Raw genomic sequence first — 21,756 nt, forward strand, 5'->3', positions numbered from 1 at the left:
ACCGCTAAGTGGCAGCAAGATATTATGTGAGCCTGGAGTTCAGCTTTAATGCTGTGGTTAGTAGGTAGTTAGTATAGGGCTTACAATGGGGGTGAGAGCAGGTTTAGGCTTAGATAGTATTAGCACTGACTTCTATGTTAAACTTTGATCTTGATGTAACCTTAAGCCAGCCATACACGGAGCAGGAAAGAAATTTGGATTCCCCTATTAACACAGACAGGGTTGATGCAGGAATCCCTCCTGCCTGGCCATTGTCCTCTCACGGCAGAAAGGGGAGGAGGGGGGGTTAGGGTAAGTCGTCTCCACCAGGAGAGACAGTGATTATCACTAGTAGCTATAGCAGCTGCTAGCGATAATGGCAAGACAATCCGGCAGTACCCAAATTGATAGATTGATCAACTTGGTACATTCAGCCTGCCCATAAACGGTTTGAATCTCGGCTGGTTCCTGCTGAACAGGCCGAGATTCGAACCTTATATGGCGGCCTTAGCCTTCAAAAGAGTTCAAAGTGTTTTGGTACATACATACATACACAACAAATACTGTAATTATACACATAGTACACACCTAATTGGAACATTCCCTGCCCACAGTGCTTATCTTCCAGCCATTCTCCTTCATATCGATTTCCATTGGCAAAGTGCATTCTACCCCAGCCACTTCTTTGTCCAGCCTTCCAATCTCCTTCATAAAACTCTGCGTCTGTATAGAAAAAGGTTCCGTAGCCCTAAAAAGCAATCACAATGTAACTATTATGGTGTCATGTATGCTGCTTACATTGCCTACGCACTTTCACTTCCTATGCAGCACCTTGCACATGTTCAATTTCTCTTATATGCCATGTTGCAATGCAAAATTCCTATCTGTCATATGCCATATTTACTAAACAATAATAACAAACACCAGAAGAGAAATGCATTTTAACATCATCACCCAAATTGACGTTCCTGTACATCCTCGGGTTTCAGTGGTTATACCGGGATGATACCTGCACCTACAGGCATCATCCCAGTACCATTATTTTCAGCGGCGATTCTGAGTAAGGCAGAAGTGATCCGAGTGGCTAATTAGCCACTTGATCACTTCTGCAGGTGGCAGAATGGGGGTCCTACCCCCCTCCCGCCGCCGCCTCTCCCGGGCTCTACCGTACGATCGCAGTGCCCGGGAGAGATTCGGACAGCGGCAATGGCTGCTCTGTACAGTGAGAAGAACTGACATTCCCCTCTCCGTGTAACCCTGGAAACTGGGAGCGATGAGTAGTTAGTCACTTCTGGTTCCACCTCATTGTTTACCTGGCCACCAGCAGCCAGACAAAGCAGCCGTCTGATCGGCTGCATGAGGGGCCAGAGCCCCCAAATCTCTCCATAAAGAGGACCTGTCACAGCCCATGCTGTCACAGGGGATGTTGTTCATCCCTTGTGATAGCAATAAAGCTAGTACAAAAAAAAGTGCAAAATTAAAAAATTGTATAAAATAAATAAATAAAAAAAATAAAAAAATTCAAATTCATATGTCACTCCCGCACGCATATGTAAACGGTGCTCGTAACACACATGCGAGAGATTGTCGCAAATGTCAGAGCGAGAGCAATAATTCCAGCACCTCTAAACTGGTAATCTGTAAAGGCCTTTTAGGCATCGCCTATGGACAATTTTTAGCACCATAGTTTGCCGCCATTCCACGGGCAGGCGCAATTTTAAAGTGTGACATGTTAGGTATCAATTTACTCGGCATAACATCATCTTTCATGGCTTTTTTCAGTTCATGAAAGTGTTTTTTTTTTCACAAACAAATTGCATTTGTAAAACCGCTGCGCAATTACAGTGTGGCATATAAAAACTGCACCATTTTATTCTATAGGGTCTCTGCTAAAAAAAAAAATATATATATATATATATATAATGTTTGGGGGTTCTAAGTCATTTTCAAGGGGAAAAAAGTAGATTTTTACATGTAGGAGCGAAGTGTCAGAATTGGCCTGGGAAAAACGTGGTTAAAATATTTATACAACTTTTGATTTACACAAAAAGTTAAAGAAAAGTGATAATTGTAAAGTTTTAGATTTTTAACATTTTCAGTCTCAGAAACAAAAATCTAACAAAGGATAAACTTTAATATCTGACAAAATGATTACAAGAGCAATATGGGCTAGCTAAAAAGACAGCACAGTTATAGCTCACTAAATCCTCAGATAGAGCCGTTCAGTAAGGAATGCATTACTCCTCTTTATGTTTGGTTTAGCTTGAGCTACTGAGCTATGGAAACAACAAGTGTTTTATAACAGGGCAGATATACAGTAGTGTATCTGCTCTACTGCAGGCTCTAAATATACAATATTTCAAATTAACCTTAGTGGAAAAAATAAAAATATTTAAAATGTTTGTATTAAACTCTGACCGGAAAGGCTAAAAGAAATGTCATGCAAAACCACAATACATTGCCTTAAGAACATAATTTATCTTTTAATCTGCATTATTTAGTAAATTAGTTAATGTTTTAAAAATGACTAATTTGAATGCATTCTAGTGTATTTTATTCAGTTTTGAAGGCAGTCATCTTAATAGACATTAGAGAGCAGTTTCATGATTTGGGTATACTCAGATGGCTTTGGTGATGTTCTTTTGTCTCTGTGAAACCATTTAACAGCCCTGAACAAGTGGACTGACTATAAAACCTCCAGTGCCCCACATGAGTAGCTGTAGGAAAGTCATTGTGATGTATGCCCATCTGACTGTTATGAATGACTACAGTTTATTTATTTTTAAAGCGGAGTTCCGGCCGCGGGGGTGAAATCTAGCTAAAAATACCCCCGGGACAGTCAGGGCTAGTACATTTCACAATGGATAGCCTCTGTACTGTCCCGGGTCACACTTACCTTTTAGAAGAAATACTTACCTTGAAAATTTCTTCTCCAGTGCTGCCATCTCAGATGTGGGCAGCTGAAGCCAGCGTGTCCTCTTCTGCGTCCTCTTCCGTGTCCTCTTTTCCCAGAATGCGCCTTCACTGGCCCCGCTCGTCACTTCCGGTGCGGGCGCTTCATCCCTGCAATCCCAGAAGCTGTTTAGCAGGGAATGAGGCGCCCGCACCGGAAGTGACGAGCGGGGCCGGTGCAGGCGCATTGATTCCTGGGAGCGATGACGTTCAGCTCCCAGGAATCAATGCAAAGAGGAAGTAACGGCGCAGGCCGCGGCCGCAGAGGGAGGAACTGGAAGAAAGGTGAGTATATTTTTCTTCAATAACAAGGTAAGTAAACAAAAAAAAAAAAAAAATCAGAACTATCCATTTGTTTTTCAGGTGACCAAGAGCAAGCGGATGGCCCAAAATCGATTATTTTGATTTTGTGGCCGGAACTCCGCTTTAATAAATAGCCATAAATAGTGAACTGTAGTAAGTTTTATTTCTTGTATACTCTAAAGGTGCCTTCATACCATAGACTGCATATGGCAGTGCATGCATGATCCAAATAGCAGACAATAGTTTTTTTAGGCCCCTTTTACACGGGCTGTCCAATTAGCTCCGCCTGTCAGTTTTTTAGGCAAACCTGATTGGACCCTCCATTAACCCCTATGGAGCGGCGAATGTCAGCGGTGAAATGTTAGCTGACACCTGCTGCTATCCAATCTGATCCTGTGGGCCAAATCCAGATTGAAGGTGGTCCTATTTTCCATCAGTCTGGAGGATCGGATCGGATGAAAACGTACAGGCGGTCCATTTACACCCGATTTCCCCATACGGGAGAGCGGGACTGTGTCTGTCTCCACTCTGCACTGTGAGCAGAGATGGACCTGTCACCTGCCTGCTCAGCGGGGATCAGCAGAGCCATCCCCTGCTGACCAAGCAAAATTCGCCAAGCAGAGGCTCCCGCGTTAAGTTAAAGGGGCCTTAGGCTCCGTTCACAATAGTGCGATTTCAGATGCAACTTAAGTTGCACAAAATCATATGAGAATGGAAATCAAATTGTTTTCAATGGTGCTCAATCACATCAATGTAACTTAGCATGGTGCGATTTTGGAGACCGTTCCTACTTTGGTGCAATTCCAGCGCGATTTTGGCCCCAAAGAATATGCAAACCACATCCAAGTTGCACTATACAATTGCACTGAAAATTGGATCAAAATCTGATCGCTGCAGTGTAAATCTAGCTTTACAAACAATTGTTGTCTGAGTGCCCATCAGTGCTGCCTTATCAGTGCAGCCTCATCAATACCCATCAGTGCAGCCCCTTATCATTGCAGCCTCATCAGTGCCCATCAGTGCAGCTTATCAGTGCCCATCATTGCCACCTCATCAGAGGCTATCAGTGCCGCCTCAAAAGTGGCCATCAGTGCAGCATACCAGTGCCCATCAGTGCTGCCTTATCAGTGCAGGCCCATCAGTGCAGCCTATCTGTGTCTATTAGTGCAGCCTTATCAGTGCCCATCAATGCAGCCTAGATGCAGTTAGGTGTCTGATCTGTCCACCGTAATGTCGTAGTCCCGCTAAAAAAAAAAAAAAGAAAAATCGCTGATTGCCGCCATTACTAGTAAAAAAATAAATAAAAATTACATGACATAAATCTTTCCCCTAGTTTGAAGACACGGTAACTTTTGCGCAAACCAATCAAAATACGCTTATTGGTATTTTTTTTAATCAAAAGTATGTAGCAGAAAACAAAATGGCCTAAAATTATGGAAAAATTAGATTTTTTATTTTGTTTTTAAGTGGGAATTTTATACAGTAAACCCCCGCTCCAACGCGGTTCAGTTTTTGCGGTCCCGGTATATTGCGTTTTTTTTTGTAATGTTATTTTACTATATAAATCATTAAAAATGAAATATTTTTGTGTTTTCCATAGCTCTTGCTATGTCTCTTAGTATCTATTATGTGTTTAAATGAGTTTCTATTGTTTTAAAGTGTGTTTAAAGACCTTAAAATGCTTCTACACGTACAGTGACAGTAAAATAAACATGCCTACAATGCATTTTAATAGGGTTTTTCTATTTCGCGGATTTTCACTTTTCGCGGCTGGGTCCGGAACGTAACCCCCGCAATGGAGGGGGGTTTACTGTATATCAGAAAGTGAAAAATATGTTTGTTTTTTTTCAGAATTGTCTCTACTTTTATGTTTATTGCACAAAAAAATTAAAATCGCACAGTTGATTAAATACCACCAAAAGAAAACTCAAAAAGACATCAATTTTTTTTGGGTACAGCGTCGCACGACCGCGCAATTATCAATTATAACAACGCAGTGCCGAATCGGAAAAAATGGCATGGTCATTAAGGGGGGAAAATCGTCCAGAAGTGGTTAATAATAATATCATCACAACAGTAATAATGGTTTACCTATCACCATTTCATCTGTACAAACCTACAACGTACATGTTGTTTGTTGTTCTTCCAGCATCCTGAATAAACCTTTATATATTTGCCCGTGATTGGGTCTTGGACACTATAGGTTCCGAAACCACTTCTCTTTCCACATTTCCAGTCTCCTTCATATATGGAGTTTTCACTTTTGCATACGTAAGTTCCTTTACCTGAAGTATTACAAGAAACAGAAAATTAGAACTCAGAGGTTTTGAATGCCATGACTATGCAGGCAATTTTCATTTCAGAAACACAATTAGGTTAACAGACCACAGACCTGAAAATGTGAAAAGCTGCTCATAGCATTTGTGAATGGTAAAAAGTCCACAATTGTGCAGAAATTGAGAAATTTGACATTTGTATAGTTAGCACGCAAAGTGCATCCTGCCATGATCACCGCAGGTATTCGATGGCCAGGCAAACAGCCACAAATAGCTGTGGCCACTGGCAGCCTGTCATTGCCCTGCTATCAAATGCAGCAGTAAGAATTAGTAGATTCCTGCCGCTGGGATTTACAGTGTTGCACCTGTGCACATGCATTAAAAATAAATCGAAATATTAGCAATTTGAGCAGCGCAAACTCTGCCAATAGTGAATCTCAGTGTTATAGTATATCCATGCAGTATTTCAAATATATAAATATATATATATATGAATAATTATCAAAAATGCACTAATGTGATCCTAATATTTAAAAAGTTGGCATTAAAGTGCTTCAGTGCGAAGTGATATATCTATAAATACTGTGACAGGAAGTCAGGTAAATCTGTGGATGTAGTCACAGACAGGAGATACATTTCCACCTGGTTTGGAAAGTTCACCAATTACTATAGGGTGTCGGCTGAAAAGGTAGCCAGGACGGCTTAAGGAAGTTGAAAGGCCTTCAGCTGTTCGGAATGAGGAAGTTAAGGCCTCTATAATTTGTCCAAAGGAAGTCTATTGATTGCTGCCTCCTGACGCTGTGTGAGCTGGGGAGAGGAGGACAGTCAGATGTGTGCCTCCCAACGCCGTGTGGGCATGGGAGAAGGGATGCCCCCTGAAGCTGTGTGAGCATGGGGAAGACCTCCTGGAGCGATGTGTGCTGAGGAGGGTAAAAAGTGTGAAGACTTCTCAAGGTGAGAAAATGAACTATTTCTATGTGGAAGAAATAAATGAACTGTTTGCTATGTGAAGAGACAAGCAAAGGGACATGTTCAATGTGAAGAGGAAAAGGGACATGTTCAATGGACATTTGTTGTGTGAAGGAAAAATATGGACTATTGATGGTCTGCTGTAGGATCAGCAAAGTCTACCCAACAGTAGGTTGATGACAGACTTCCTTAGGTAGGTTCCTGTGTGTGAGAAGGTAGCCGCCCACAGTGGCAAGGATTTATTTTGTCTTTTATTTTATTTTGGATGTTTTGACGCTTGCACTTGTGTGAAGAAAATTGCATGAATAAACCAAACTGTTGTTGCAACCACTTCTCGGCTATCTCCCTGTGTAAACGCACCCCCCCAAGGGGTCATGCATACCTGCCACCGAGCTAATCTCCCACAATACATAAAAAATTCCAAAGTGCATGAACAAAAAATGTATAAAAAATTATATATAAATATAAAAATAATGTGCAAAAATATTATGCAATAAACAAGTCCAAAAACAAGTGCGATGTGCATATAGAAGAGTCCACTAATAGGCCCAAATTTGACGTGGACCCCTTTAGGGTCACAGCCAAAATAGATGCACTCCTTAAAAGTGCCAAGAGTAATAGTGGTGACACCCTCCGGGTTCAGTGAGATGTGGAAGAAATTGTAGATCTCAGGGAAAAAATAATGAGGAGAGACGGACTCCTCATAGTGTATCAGATATTATAAGATATTTAGAGAGCAATTAATACCTAAATTATGCTCTTATATGAATGGATTAGGAGAAGGAAAGGGGATGAGGAAAGAGTCATTACAGGCATGTGTTACAGTGATACCAAAAGAAGGAAAGGATGCAACTTTGTGTTCTAGCTATAGACCTATAGCATTATTAAAGATACAAAATGATATGCAAAGGTTTTGGCCATCAGACTAAAAGAGTTGATGCCCGAATGGATGCATGTAGATCAAACGGGATGTGTACCAGGGAGAGAAGGAAAAGATAATGGGATAAGATCTCTGCTCTTAATGCAAAAAGTGGGGTAGTCATGGGTCCCCAGAGCTACTCTTGTCAATAGATGCGGAAAAAGCATTTGACAGAGTGGACTGGGAATTCATGATGAATACTTTAAAAGCAATAGGTTTGGGTTCAAGGATGATGCAGTGGATGAAAATTTTTATATACATTCAACCGCATCGGTAAAGGTGAACAGAACCCTGACGACACCATTCGAAATGCAAAACGGGACATAACAGGGATGTCCGCTTTCCTCCCTCTTGTTTGTGCTATCATTGGAGCCATTTTTGGCCACCATACAGAACAGCGCAGATATGGGGGGGGGGGGGGGAAGACATGGAACATAAAGTTGAGGCATATGCCAATATTATTTTGCTTTATATAATTATCAAAAACTTTAAAATTAATCCTGTAAATCCAGAAATGTGAATATGAATAAGAAAGAAGAAATAGCCTTGCAAAAAGAATTCCCATTTACCTGGGGGGGGGGGGGGGGGGAAGAGTTAAAATATCTTGGATTAAATTTGACCTCATCTAAAAAAAATCTATATCAAGCAAATGATATACCACTACTGAATGAAATTAAAGCAGAAATGTAAAAAATAAAAACAAAACCACTCTCATGGATGGGACGAATTAATATGGTAAAAATGTTGATAGTGCCTAAAATACTTTATAAATTTCAGATGTTGCCAATATATATCCCACAAAATTATTTTAAAATATTAAAAGCAACGATACTAAAGTTTATATGGCGAGATAAGAAACCAAGTTTATAGTACTTAACATTAGGAAAAACAAAAGGGGGACTAGCGGCACCAGATTTTAAAAGGTATTATAATGCCGTAGTGATATCACGATTGGTGGAATGGGGAAAAATAAGTAGTGATAAATTATGGGTAAATATTGAAAATTCAATGAAAGTGAAAGACGGTTGGGAGATAATATTTGGGTGCCACACAAGAATAGAAAATTGGATGTAAATACATATGAGGTGACTAGAAATACATTAAGGCCCCGTTCACACAGGGGCGATCCGACTTCGGGGGGCGACCTCCGAGGTCGCGGTGTGAGCAGCGCGCCGTGACCTCGGAGCGGCCACCACAGACTTCATAACATTGAAGTCTATGGCGGTCGCCTCCGGGTCGCCCCAAAGAAGCTCCGGACCCTTTTTCTAAGTCGGAGCGACTTGTGTCGCTCCTATTAGAACAGGTCCGCAGCTTCCCTATGGAAGGCGACCTACGGCGACCTGTGAGGCAACCAGGTCGCCTCACAGGTCGCCTTATTGTGAACGGTGACTAGTTTGGGATTTAATTTATAAACAAGCAAAATGGGAGCATAATTTACTGTTGATCTCACTCACGGGGACATTTTTTTTTTTTTTACCGGTAAATGGGACACAATCTGGTGATTGGATAATACATAAAAATGCACAGATAAAGGATATAATGTCAAAGGGAAAATTATTTTATTATCAGGAGCTGAAACAGAAAAAGGAATGAATGATTTTGAATGAATTGCGGTATTCCCAGCTAAGACATTTCCCATATCAACATTACCACAACCTATTAGGTCAGAAAAGGAATTGTTTCCATTTGAAAGTTTATGTAATTCCCAGACAGAGTCAAAACATCGTGTATCTCAGATCTATAATATACTTACAGAGACTAACTGGGAAGACCGCCATTCATTGAAAAGTGGGGAAAAGAATTGGGATCACATTTGGAGGATCATCAATTAAGTAAAGTTACGAGGTTAGTTCATAATTCGGCCGTAGATAAAAACTCGATAGAGATGAACTATAAATGTTTGAGTAGGTGGTATATACAGTCAGGTCCATAAATATTGGGACATCAACACAATTCTAATCTTTTTGGCTCTATACCACCACGATGGATTTGAAATTAAACAATCAAGATGTGCTTTAACTGCAGACTTTCAGCTTTAATTTGAGGGTTTTTACATCCAAATCAGGTGAACGGTGTAGGAATTACAACAGTTTGTATATGTGCCTCCCACTTTTTAAGGGACCAAAAGTAATGGGACAGATAAACAATCGTAAATCAAACTTTCACTTTTTAATACTTGGTTGCAAATCCTTTGCAGTCAATTACAGCCTGAAGTCTGGAACGCATAGACATCACAGACGCTGGGTTTCATCCCTGGTGATGCTCTGCCAGGCCTCTACTGCAACGGTCTTCAGTTCCTGCTTGTTCTTGGGGCATTTCCCCTTCAGTTTTGTCTTCAACAAGTGAAATGCATGCTCAGTTGGATTTAGGTCAGGTGATTGACTTAGCCATTGCATAACATTCCACTTCTTTCCCTTAAAAAACTCTTTGGTTGTTTTCGCAGTATGCTTCGGGTCATTGTCCATCTGCACTGTGAAGTGAGTTCTGAAGCATTTGGCTGAATATGAGCAGATAATATTGATTGAAACACTTCAGAATTCATCCTGCTGCTTTTATCAGCAGTCACATCATCAATAAATACAAGAGAACCAGTTTCATTGGCAGCCATACGTGCCTACGCCATGACACTACCACCACCATGCTTCACCGATGAGGTGGTATGCTTTGGATCATGAGCAGTTCCTTTCCTTCTCCATACTCTTCTCTTCCCATCACTCTGGTACAAGTTGATCTTGGTCTCATCTGTCCATAGGATGTTGTTCCAGAACTGTGAAGGCTTTTTTAGATGTTGTTTGGCAAACTCTTATCTGGCCTTCCTGTTTTTGAGGCTCACCAATGGTTTACATCTTGTGGTGAACCCTCTGTATTCACTCTGGTGAAGTCTTATCTTGATTGTTGATTTTGACACACATACACCTACCTCCTGGAGGGTGTTCTTGATCTGGCCAACTGTTGTGAAGGGTGTTTTCTTCACCAGGGAAAGAATTCTTCGGTCATCCACCACAGTTGTTTTCCATGGTCTTCCGGGTCTTTTGGTGTTGCTCACCGGTGCGTTCTTTCTTTTTAAGGATGTTCCAAACAGTTGATTTGGCCACACCTAATGTTATTACTATCTCTTTGATGGGTTTGTTTTGTTTTTTCAGCCTAATGATAGCTTGCTTCCCTGATAGTGACAGCTCTTTGGATCTCATATTGAGAGTTGACAGCAATAGATTCCAAATGCAAATAGCACACTTGAAATTAACTCTGGACCTTTTATCTGCTCCTTGTAAATGGGATAATGAGGGAATAACATACACCTGACCATGGAACCGCTGAGCAGTCAATTGTCCCATTACTTTTGGTCCCTTAAAAAGTGGGAGGCACATATACAAACTGTTGTAATTCCTACACCTTTCACATGATTTGGATGTAAATACCCTCAAATTAAAGCTGAAAGTCTGCAGTTAAAGCACATCTTGTTTGTTTCATTTCAAATCCATTATAGAGACAAAAAGATTAGAATTGTGTCAATGTCTCAATATTTATGGACCTGACTAATAATAATACATTTCATCGAATTCTTCATTGTTTTCGAAGTGGAGATATTTCATTATGAAGGAAAATCTGTATTCTTAAATGACCGTGCCAAAGAATGGAGTGGCAAGTAATGTATGTATTGGTTGTCCAATATCACTTCTGCAGGGGTTTCCTCACCACTCCCTGAAAAATTTTTAGGCCCAGAAATTTCCAAATGTCATCTCTGGTCACTGGTTCCCACTTTCTGCATCTTGCAAACTTCCGATGCATAGCGCATTGTTGCTCTTTGTACCGGTTTGTCTCGGTAACTATTTTTTCAATAACCTCATTGGTCAGAAATAATTGTAGGTATGCCAAGGGGTTGTCATGGTAAAAGTCAACTTTCATACCAGGTGCTCCTGTAAATGGGAATCTTGGGGGCGCTGCCTGATCCGTACCGCAGTCAATAGAGCACCAAGTTCTCACATCGCTGAGCAGAATCGTGGCTCAGTTCTTCAAATAATTCCAATTCACCATCGCTGTTTTCCAGTTTGTTCAAAAGCACTTTTGAGCTAAAAGAACGCTTTTTGGACGCCATTGAGTGCCTCAATTTTCCAGGCACAAAGAACCGCAAAAGTACAGGCAGGGCGCTGGAAAAGCCACTAGGTGAAAACCTGTGGTGAAATGGCATGTTACAAAATTGTAATCCTAACAGAATACACTGTATCATGTCATTTGCTTTATTTATTTTTTGAATCTCCCACTGGTTCCAACCCCCTGCGCGGCGGCGCTCGCAGGGAAGGGAACCGGAAGACAGGTGATGGCATCGACCGGATCACACAGTGAGGACAGCAGGAGGATGGCTGGAGGATGGCGGGGGAGGACAGCGGGGAATCGCAGTGGAAGGTAAGTTTGATTGTTGGGATAATCCCGAGTGTGGCTCGGGGTTACCACTTTTGGCACTGTATATTAACCCCGAGCCACACTCAGGAACACCAGTACAGTGCGGTAATTTGTTTTTAAACCCTATAAAAAATTGGATCCTGTTCCTTTAAAGCATGTTACACAGCACAGTTCTTGTGCTGTGTAATTTGGCCCCCTGTATGATATGAAATACCTGGCTGATCCTGCCTGGTTCTGCCCTCCCCCCTGTAAACTGACCACGGTATATCATGGCTGCTGAGCCCTGACACCGGGGTCAGTTTACGTGCCTTCGTCATTTGCAGTTCTCCTCCGTCCCCCTCTCCCCCCTCTCTTCCTGCCTGTCAGCTCTGATCTGCTCCCCAATCCTCCCCTCCTGCTGCTATCATAACAGTGTCAAGTCCCTACAATCCACTCTGTTAGATAACAATTTGTGCCTCACTGAATGTCCTTTATTAAAAAAAGCCGATGTCTACCTTATTTCAGAGCACCTCCTGATGCTCACGTGACAGACCGTCTCTCTCCTGCCGGCTGATGCAGTGGGAGTTCTCAGTCCCTCTCGCTGTACCTGTCAGACTAGGAGAGAGGCGGCCGATCACGTGCGCGCCGGGGGGCACTCTGAAATAAGGTAGAATTCGGCTTTTTTTAATAACGGACATACAGTGGTGCGGCAAATATTGTTACCTAACAAACTGGATTGTAGGAACATCTACAGCCACTTTAATTATGTATTATTGGTTACAGAGCTGCATTAATTTGTATCTTTTTTTATCTGCTTAGAATTCATCTTTATCACATGCTAAGAGAAAATATAAGCCACATGGGGAATGCTTAGTATTCAATGGGTCTGCTGGCTCATAGAATTGCATTCCTAGAAGAAACCATAAAGCAAAACCACTGGGGTTGATTTACGGAGTGCAAAATCTGGTGCAACTGTGCATGGTAGCCAATCAGCTTCTAACCTCAGCTTGCTCAATAAACTTTGACAAAAAAAAAAAAAACTGGAAGCTGATTGGTTTCTGTGCAAAGCTGCACCAGATTTTGCACTCTGCAGTTTTAGTAAAACAACCCCCCTGTGTAATACTTTAAAGCCTGTATGTGAAATACGCAAATATAGCTGCTTGTACATACAGTATACAATTAGAAACAAGGATTTTTGGAAAACAAAAAACAAAATTGCTAAGACTATTGACATCAAGCTGATTATATACAGTATATTGTGGCACTAGGCCTTGCCATAGTGTGAGTTTAGATAAAAGGCACACAGGATTCGCATTAAGGCAGCTAGCAAAGTTCTAGAGCAAGGGATGTCCAGAACGCAGGTCGCATGCGGCCCCAGAGAGTTTAGCATGCAGCCTGCCCGGGCCCATCTGGAGGGATGCCGGAGATGCAGTGCAAGCGCAGCAGCCATGCCAGCAGACACAGACAAGCCGAGCCCATGCGTGTCTGTAGGGAGCGTCTGTAGGGAGCCAGATTCAAGCTTGTTTTGACCCCCCGACTGAAAAGCTGGGAGACCATTACCTTTGGTAAGTGGGGACACAGAAGGGGTATGTGCCACATCATGGAGTGAGTTTGGAGCACATCTGCACCTATAAGAAAATTGGAGCACGAGAGCACTTTATCGTATGGAGATGTCATTTGCAAATCACATATTCATTTTTGATTGGACATTTTTGGACTTTTATCTGATTTCACAATTTTTTTGCTATAACTGCAAGCGCTGTATTTACTTGTTTTTCTGTTTACGAGTGATTTACACTTTGTGCACAGCAGCTGCAGATGTTTCACATTCACTCACCGTATCGCGAGTATTTAGATCATTTTTATCATCACGTTAAACTGCAATTTAGGCTGGCACAAACCATTTTTAAAAGCATTTACCACATGAGCTAACAATCCCTCTCATAAAACTATGAATATATATACTGTAGCTGCAGGTGCACTGGTGCAACAACTTGAATGACTTAAGTGCTTCTGCTGTGGACTTAAAAGAGAAGTATGTTTTTTTTTTTTTTAAGAATCACACTTACCTAGGTCGATGCAGCATCAGTCCAATGCTGTATCTGTCCCCCAGTGGATATAAGACTAAGAACCGAGCGATCAAACGCCGCCGACTGCTCAGTTCTCACAGCTCCCTTAGCAGAGAGCTGCTCTGCCACCCCCTGTGCTCACTGGAGTGCTGGGCTGTGGCGGGGGTGGGAGGGACTAGCTCACTGAGAGGCTGAGCCGGTCCAGGCGTGTGGGTGGATTCTGACTTCTTTGTCACGATCTTGCCCGAACCTGGACCGGCTCTGTGACGTCAGCCGACAGTGGGCTTTAGCCTGCTGAAAACGGATCACAGGAGCTCAGAACGAACTACACTCCTGTGATCTATAGGGGAAGTACAGCCAAACAAGCTTTGGCTGTACTTCTCCCTTAAGGTATGCATTACTCCACAGTGCCTGCAGCTACATAGGTCAGTGCAGGCTTGTTTTAGAAGTCATTTACTGCCTGGCCACATGTTCACATACAACATCTTTACCTTGATTTGTGGTTTTGAGTAAACATGTTTGTTATTTTAGAGTTTCTAAGTCAATCAATTCTTGTATTTTTAAATGTCTTACCATGTTTCAAGTTGTTCAGCCATTCTCCTGTGTACTGATCCCCATTTACGCAATACACGGTATGTCTCAGGCCAGATTTCTGTGCTTTTCTGTCCCATTCCCTCCAAGGAGGTTCTGTGTCTCTAGGATGTTTTGTAAGAGGCATGTCATTGGCACCTGTAATAAATACATACATTACATGCTATACTTTTACTCAATGTATCATTTTTATTTGTTTTACATCATAGTACTGTCGGCATAGGCAGTACATGCATATACCTTGTTAAAGCAAAACTAAACTCATGTATTTAACAATTTCAAAAAACAGGCTCAGGCCGAGAATTTAACTGTCACATTGGTTGTGCGCTCAACCAAACCATCAAATGACTGGTGTCATAACTGATCACATGTGCAACTTGGCAATTGTGGCAATTGCAGATCAAGCAGAGGCCAAGATGGCAGCTTCCTTGGCTGAAAACGATAGGAGGGTTTACTTCTACTACAGAACTCCTCAGGAGAGTTTCTAGGCCCTCCTTGTTAGTGATTACAACCTAATAGCAAACCCTCCAACATGATTATCTTCATAAGGTAGCCTGCACTGAAGGTCTTTACAATATTTCTTGCAAATTGTTCACATGCCTGTCAAGTGTTTTAGCCTCGATTCATGTCGGGAAGCCAGCCACTGTGTCCTTAACAACCGATGAGTCATCAGCTGTCAGCGGGTCATTGTCATACTACACTACTTTTTGGTGAATGGGTAGAGGTACAATGTACTCCACCATACTCTTTCACATGGGGGGTGGGATTTTAAAAGGGGTTTTCGGATTCTGATAAGCCCCCCACCGCAGACTCCGACAACCACAGCTCAGGGTTGTCGGGAAGTGGCCCTTGTCCCCATCAACATGGGGACAAGGTGCTTTGGGGTGGGGTTTGGCAGAGCCCCCCCCGCCCCAAAGCACCGCACCCCCTCATGTTGAGGGCATGTGGCCTGGTATGGTTCAGGAGGGGGGGCGCTCGCTCATCCCCTCCCTTTCCTAACCTGCCGGGCTACATGCTCGGATAAGGGTCCGGTATGGATTTTGTGGGGGACCCCACTGCATTTTTTTTTTTAATTTTGGCATGGGGTGTCCCGAAGGGCCTGGTATGGACCTGGGTGAGGATTCCACCCTGTTTTTTCACAATTTTTTTTGCCGGAAGTACCTGTTGAGACCCGTTGACAGCTGATGACTCATCGGTTGTTAAGGACGCATTGGCCGGTTTCCTGGCCCGCTCCTTAGCAACCAGCTATACACAGTGAATGTTCTTTTGCAAAGTGCATGCAAAAAAACTCACGTCTCTGCACTGTGTTGTGAAGAAGGCTTTAAAGTATATGTAAACACAATCCCTCATATAAAGTTTAACATGGTAATGTAATTTAACCACTTCTTACCCACCCGCCGTCAAATGTATCCATTGTTCTGGAACGCCGTCATATGACGGCGCACCAGAACAGCCTCTCTTGCGCGCCCCCGGGGGCACGCAGAGCGGCGATCGTGGCGACGCCGTGTTGCTAGGACACAGCGCGACCCCGATCTCGGTAAAGAGTCAATGAAATTATTCTTTACCCATGTGACCGGCTGTGTCCAATCACAGCCGGTCACATGTAAATAAGGAAGTGCCGTTATTCATCTCGCCTCGCCTCACACTCTGACAGTGTGAGGCGAGGAGAGCCGATCAGCGGCTCCTCCTCGCAGGGGAGACAAGGACATGTAATCAGGGCACTGATCATCAGCGCCCTGATTACAGAAAATCGAAATAAAGTGCCAATCAGTGCCCACAATCAGTGCCCATAGTGCTGCCAGTCAGTGCCTGCTCATCTAGGCACTGATGAGCACTGACTCACAGCACTATGGGCAGTGATTGTGGGCACTGATGGTGCTGCCCATCAGTGCCGCCCATCAGTGCTCATCAGTGCCGCCTGTCAGTGCCACCTCTCAGTGCCCATCAGTGCAACCTCTCAGTGCCGCCTATCAGTGCTCATCGATGCCGCCTATCAGTGCCACCTATCAGTGCCCATCAGTGCGGTATATTAGTACCGCTTCATCAGTGCCCATAAGTGCAACCTCATCAGTGCCCATACGTGCCACCTCATCAGTGCCCATAAGTGCCACCTCATCAGTGCCACATCGGTGAAGGAGAAACATTTTTTTTTTCAAAATTTACTCACAGAAAATAAGAAAAACTTTTTTTTTTTTTTTTTATTTTCTTTTTTTTTTTGTAAAAAATAAAAAACCCAGTGGTGATTAAATACCACCAAAAGAAAGCTCTATTTGTGTGAAAACAATTATACAAATTTCATATGGGTACAGTGTAGCATGACCGCACAATTGTCATTCAAATTGTGAGAGCGCTGAAAGCTGAAAATCGGTCTGGGCAGGAAGGGGGTGAAAGTGCACTGTAGGCAAGTGGTTAAAAAGTAATTTTCCAGTTTTTTTTTTAGTCTGCAGGCACTTTCTGTTATAAGATAACAATAAGCTGTCTATGTCTCCCAGTTGTGCTCCTGTGTTGCCACCTTTTTGTACAGGATTCCCAAGGAGACTACAAGTACCCCTTTAACCCTTTAGCACAGGCTGTACACATATACACTCACAGGCCACTTTATTAGGTACACCTTGCTTGGTAACATTAATTGCTAATTAGCCAATCACATGGCAGCAACTCAATGCATGTAGGCATCTAGACTTGGTAAAAACGACTTGCTGAAGTTCAAACCAATCATCAGAATGGGGAAGATAGGTGATTTAAGTGACTTTGAATGTGGCACGGTTGTTGGTGTGAGCCGGGCTGGTCTAAGTATTTCAGAAACTGATGATCTACTGGGAGTTCCACGCACAACCATCTCTCAGTTCAACAGAGAATGGTCCAAAAAAGAGAAAATATCCAGGGAGTGGCAGTTGTGTGGATGAAAATGCCTTGTTGATGTCAGAGGTCAGAGGAGAATGGGCAGACTGGTTCAAGATGATAGAAAGGCAACAGTAACTCAAATAACCACTTGTTACAACCAAGGTATACAGAATACCATCTCTGAATGCACAACACATCAAACCTTGAAGCAGATGGGCTACAGCAGCAGAAGACCACACCGCGTGCCTTTCCGGTCAGCTAAGAACAGGAAACTGAGGCTACAATTCGCACAGGCTCACCAAAATTGGAAAATAGAAGTTTGGAAAAACGTTGCCTGGTCTGATGAGTCTCGATCACAGCTGCGACATTCAGATGGTAGGGTCAGAATTTGGCATAAACAACATGAAAGCATGGATCCATCCTGCCTTGTATCAATGGTTCAGGCTGGTGGTGTAATGGTGTGGGAGATATTTTCTTGGCACACTTTGGGCCCCTTAGTACCAATTGAGCATCATTTAAAACGATACGGCCTACCTGAGTATTGTTGCTGACCATGTCCATCCCTTTATGACTACAGTGTGCCCATCTTCTGATGGCTACTTCCAGCAGGACAATGCACCGTGTTACACAGCTCAAATCATCTCACCACTGGTTTCTTCAACATGACAGTGAGGTTACTGTACTCCAATGGCCTCCACACTCACCAGATCTCAATCCAATAGAGCACCTTTTGGGATGTGGTAGAACGGGAGATTCGCATCATGGATGTGCAGCCGAAAAATCTGCAGCAAATACATGATGCTATCACTATGGACCACAAAGAATTAAAAATAAAAAACATGCCTATACTTACCTGCTCTGTGCAATAGTTTTGCACAGAGCAGCCCTGATCCTCTTCTGGGGTCCCCGGCTGGCACTCCAGGCCCTTCCTCTTCATCGGGTGCCCCCATGGGAAGCCGCTTTCCTTGGGGATACCCATGCAGGCAAGCTCCATTGACACAGACAGTGGGACTCGGCCAATGGCTTCTGCTGCTATCAATCTGTGTAATGAGGAGAGAGACAGGGGCTGGGGCCGCTGCAGTCGTGCACAGTGCTGGATCAGATCAGGCTCAAATAAGAAAAAGGGGGGATCTGGGGGAAGCTGCAGCACAGAAGGTTTTTCACCTTAATGCATAGAAGGCTTTAGGGTGAAAAAAACTTGAGGCTTTAGAACCACTTTAAGGCAGTTCTGAAGTCAAAAGTGGATCCAACCCAGTACTAGCAAGGTGTACCTAATAAATAGAGATGGGCTCAGGCGTGTTCAGGATTGTAGTCCCAACCCACCTGCTCGATCACGCCAGGATGCCGTCAATACACACCACTAATCACAGGCAGTGAGACATTTTCTGGTCTGTGCAGCTGTGGACCGGGAAATGTCTTACTGCCTGTGATTAGGAATTGGCTTGGGTGTGTTCGGGATCCCACCTGCCCGATCCCACCAGGAAGCCGACACTTCACATGGCTAATCACAGGCAATGAGACATTTTCCAGTCTACAGGTGAACAGATTGGGAAATGTCTCACTGCCTGTGATTAGCTGTGTGCAGTGTCAGCTTCCTGGTGGGATCGGGCAGGTTGGTTGGGACTAAGATCCCGAACATGCCTAAACCCATCTCTACCTGTGATTACCACTGTGCAGTGTCAGGTTCCTGGTGGGATCAGGCAGGTTGATTGAACATGCCTGAGCCCATCTCTACCTGTGATTAGCGGTGTGCAGTGTCGGCTTCCTGGTGGGATCGGGCAGGTTGGTTGGGACTAGAATCCTGAACGCTCCTGAGCCCATCTCTACCTGTGATTAGCGGTGTGCAGTGTCGAGTTCCTGGTGGGATCGAGCAGGTTGGTTGGGACTAGGAACCCAAACACGCCTTCGCCCATCTCTACCTGTGATTACCACTGTGCAGTGTCAGCTTCATGGTGGGATCGGGCAGGTTGGTTGGGACTAGGAACCCAAACACGCCTTCGCCCATCTCTACCTGTGATTAGCTGTGTGCAGTGTCGGCTTCATGGTGGGATCGGGCAGGTTGGTTGGGACTAGAATCCTAAATACGCCTGAACCCATCTCTACCTATGATTAGCGGTGTACAGTGTCGGCTTACTGGTGGGATCGGGCAGGTTGGTTGGGATTTAGGAGCTCATCTCTACTAATAAAGTGGCCAGTGAGTGTATGCGTCAAAGGGCTTTTACATGCATACAGCTGGCATTGCTGTTCTGTGCTGGGGTGCGCTCACCTGTTTACCCCAGCACTGTGACTGACAGCTCCTGGTCACAGTTTATTATTGAGAACTGGTAGGATGGGCTCCCGGTCATGTAATCACAGTAACAGCCAATCATTGACCCCCCTTTATCTATGCCCCTGAGATCAGTCCTTCTGACTTCACTTTCTGCACGCTTGCTCCTGGTCAGCAGTTCTGCATTGAACCCACAGATAATCAGACAGCCACTATCAGCAAAGGTAGCACCCCCCCCTATTTAATTTCACCCCAAAAATATGTGATTAGAGAAGCCCCCTCCTCAGTGGAGTGGCTATCTCTAGTCTGGGGTTGGATCAGATCCCATCATGAACAATGTTTAGACACACACAGAAATCCCCCATCACCATGCAGACACCCCTACCTTCTCCAGTGTATAGAGCCTCTTCTACCAGGAGACAAACATGAACAGCCACAGCAACAACATAACTCCAGTAACCATGGCAACGGGACGCTAAGCCGCTCGGCTAGACCGGAAACCCGTCACACCCGATGACCTGCTACAATCCTTCCTTTCTACCGAAGCCTTACAACGTTTCCAGTTAACGTTTCTATTCTGGCCGACTTCATTGGTGACACAATAACCCCAGCCCAGCCGATATTCTCTGCCTGGTAAAGAACTGCTTCGGACTGGCAACATGGTTTCCGAATTATCCAAAGTGCGGCGCTAGGTGGCGCTGTTACAGCACAATAGGGCATGCTGCCTGTCCTTTGGGTATGGGAATAAATAAAGTTTTCTACATTTTGTACTTGTAATGCCATCATAGTCATTTTGATACTCAGAGGAAATAGTATGTCGGTGGTGTAAAACTATATGTACAAAAGAAAATATTTTTTTAAGTGTATCTTTGTTCAAAACCTTTTTTTTTTTTTTTTTTTTAGAAATGAAGTCTAAAAAAGAAAAACTAGGAGCAGGCAGGTTCTTTATTGCAGAACAGACATGAAGTCTACAATAAAATGAACTTCCCTGCCTGCTCACAGTCTTCTATAGAATACACACGCAGCTGCGCATGCACAGCACAGTTTACATTCAACTGCACCGCTGCGCATTCACAGGTAAGACGTTATCCAGCACCGGCCAATCAAGATGGGGGAAGGCCGGTGTTCCGTGAAAAATCCATACCCGTGAGAAAACCATACCCTCGTCACTTCCGGTTCCGCTACGGAGGGTATGGATTTCTCACGGTAGTTAAACTTGCGGCGGGTACATTAAAACACTTCGGGTGCAACATAAATCATGTCCTCTCCTATCGCTGTAACTTCCCTCATCTCCGGTAATAAATATAAAAGCGGATCACGGAGCCGCGATCGCCGTCACATTTACATCTTATACACCCGCCGCCGCTTTTATATTTATTACCGGAGATGAGGGATGTTACAGCGATAGGAGAGGAGATGATTAATGTTGCACCCGAAGTGTTTTAATGTACCCGCCGCAAGTATTATATTAGAGACAGTGCCGTGATAATTTCATGCCCACCGAGCATGCGCACTTCTCAAATTCTCTCTTCTTCAATCACGTATCCGGGGCTCTGAGCATGCGCACTACTGCGCTGCTCAGCTGTTTCAGACCGGAAGTGACGAGGGTATGGTTTCTCCACGGGTATGGTTTTTTAACGTAACACCGGCACCTAGAAAAAGCTGGGGAGAAGATGTCGGCCCTGGCGAGGGACATTGCAGGCATCAGACCACTGAGGCAGAAGGAGGTATTTTAAAGAAGAACTTTACCCATAACAACTTGATAAAAACAATAATGTTTGTTAGAAAGGAACACACATTCCACATTAATAATTATCCTATCAAAATAAGTGTGTGCTGTAAATTGCCTCCAGCATTGCTCCTGTTTCTTCTTGCTGGAGGCTGACATTTTGCTGAAGCCTAGAGCCCCTGAACAGCAGTAAATCATAAAGGAGAACTAATGCCTGGTACACACAATGAGGTTATCGGACAAATGATTGTCCGTTTTCTTTTACATGCTAGTCCCATATCAAAAATGAAGAGGTTAAGAAAATTCTCGTATGGCAGAATAAAAATTTGGAAGTGATGTAATGTATTGTATTGTATTTTCGAACGACAATGATACTGATTAAATAAAAATCAAACTATCTGGTATCGTACGAGAACATTTTTTGTGTTTGTCCCTTCAGATAATATCGGATGAACTGTCGTGATTGGCTCTCGAAAGCT

The 21,756-nt window shown here is 43.5% G+C and overlaps 1 protein-coding gene across 1 annotated transcript in view; it reads right to left on the minus strand.

Annotated features, from left to right (window-relative positions):
• The window catches only part of MORN3 (MORN repeat containing 3), a 55,637-nt gene extending 35,512 nt beyond the window's left edge, over positions 1 to 20,125 (minus strand). The window contains exons 1-4 of the mRNA XM_082246063.1: positions 19,934 to 20,125; positions 14,421 to 14,576; positions 5,362 to 5,519; positions 568 to 727 (exon numbers count right to left, since the gene is read on the minus strand). Coding sequence (XP_082102189.1) covers positions 568 to 727; positions 5,362 to 5,519; positions 14,421 to 14,565 — 463 coding nt within the window. The 5' untranslated portion in view covers positions 14,566 to 14,576; positions 19,934 to 20,125. The remainder of the gene's footprint in view (positions 1 to 567; positions 728 to 5,361; positions 5,520 to 14,420; positions 14,577 to 19,933) is intronic.
• Between the last annotated feature and the right edge of the window lie 1,631 nt (positions 20,126 to 21,756).

This window comes from Pelophylax lessonae (genome assembly GCF_965119305.1).
Source record: "Pelophylax lessonae genome assembly, chromosome: 1".
Lineage (NCBI taxonomy): Eukaryota > Metazoa > Chordata > Amphibia > Anura > Ranidae > Pelophylax > Pelophylax lessonae.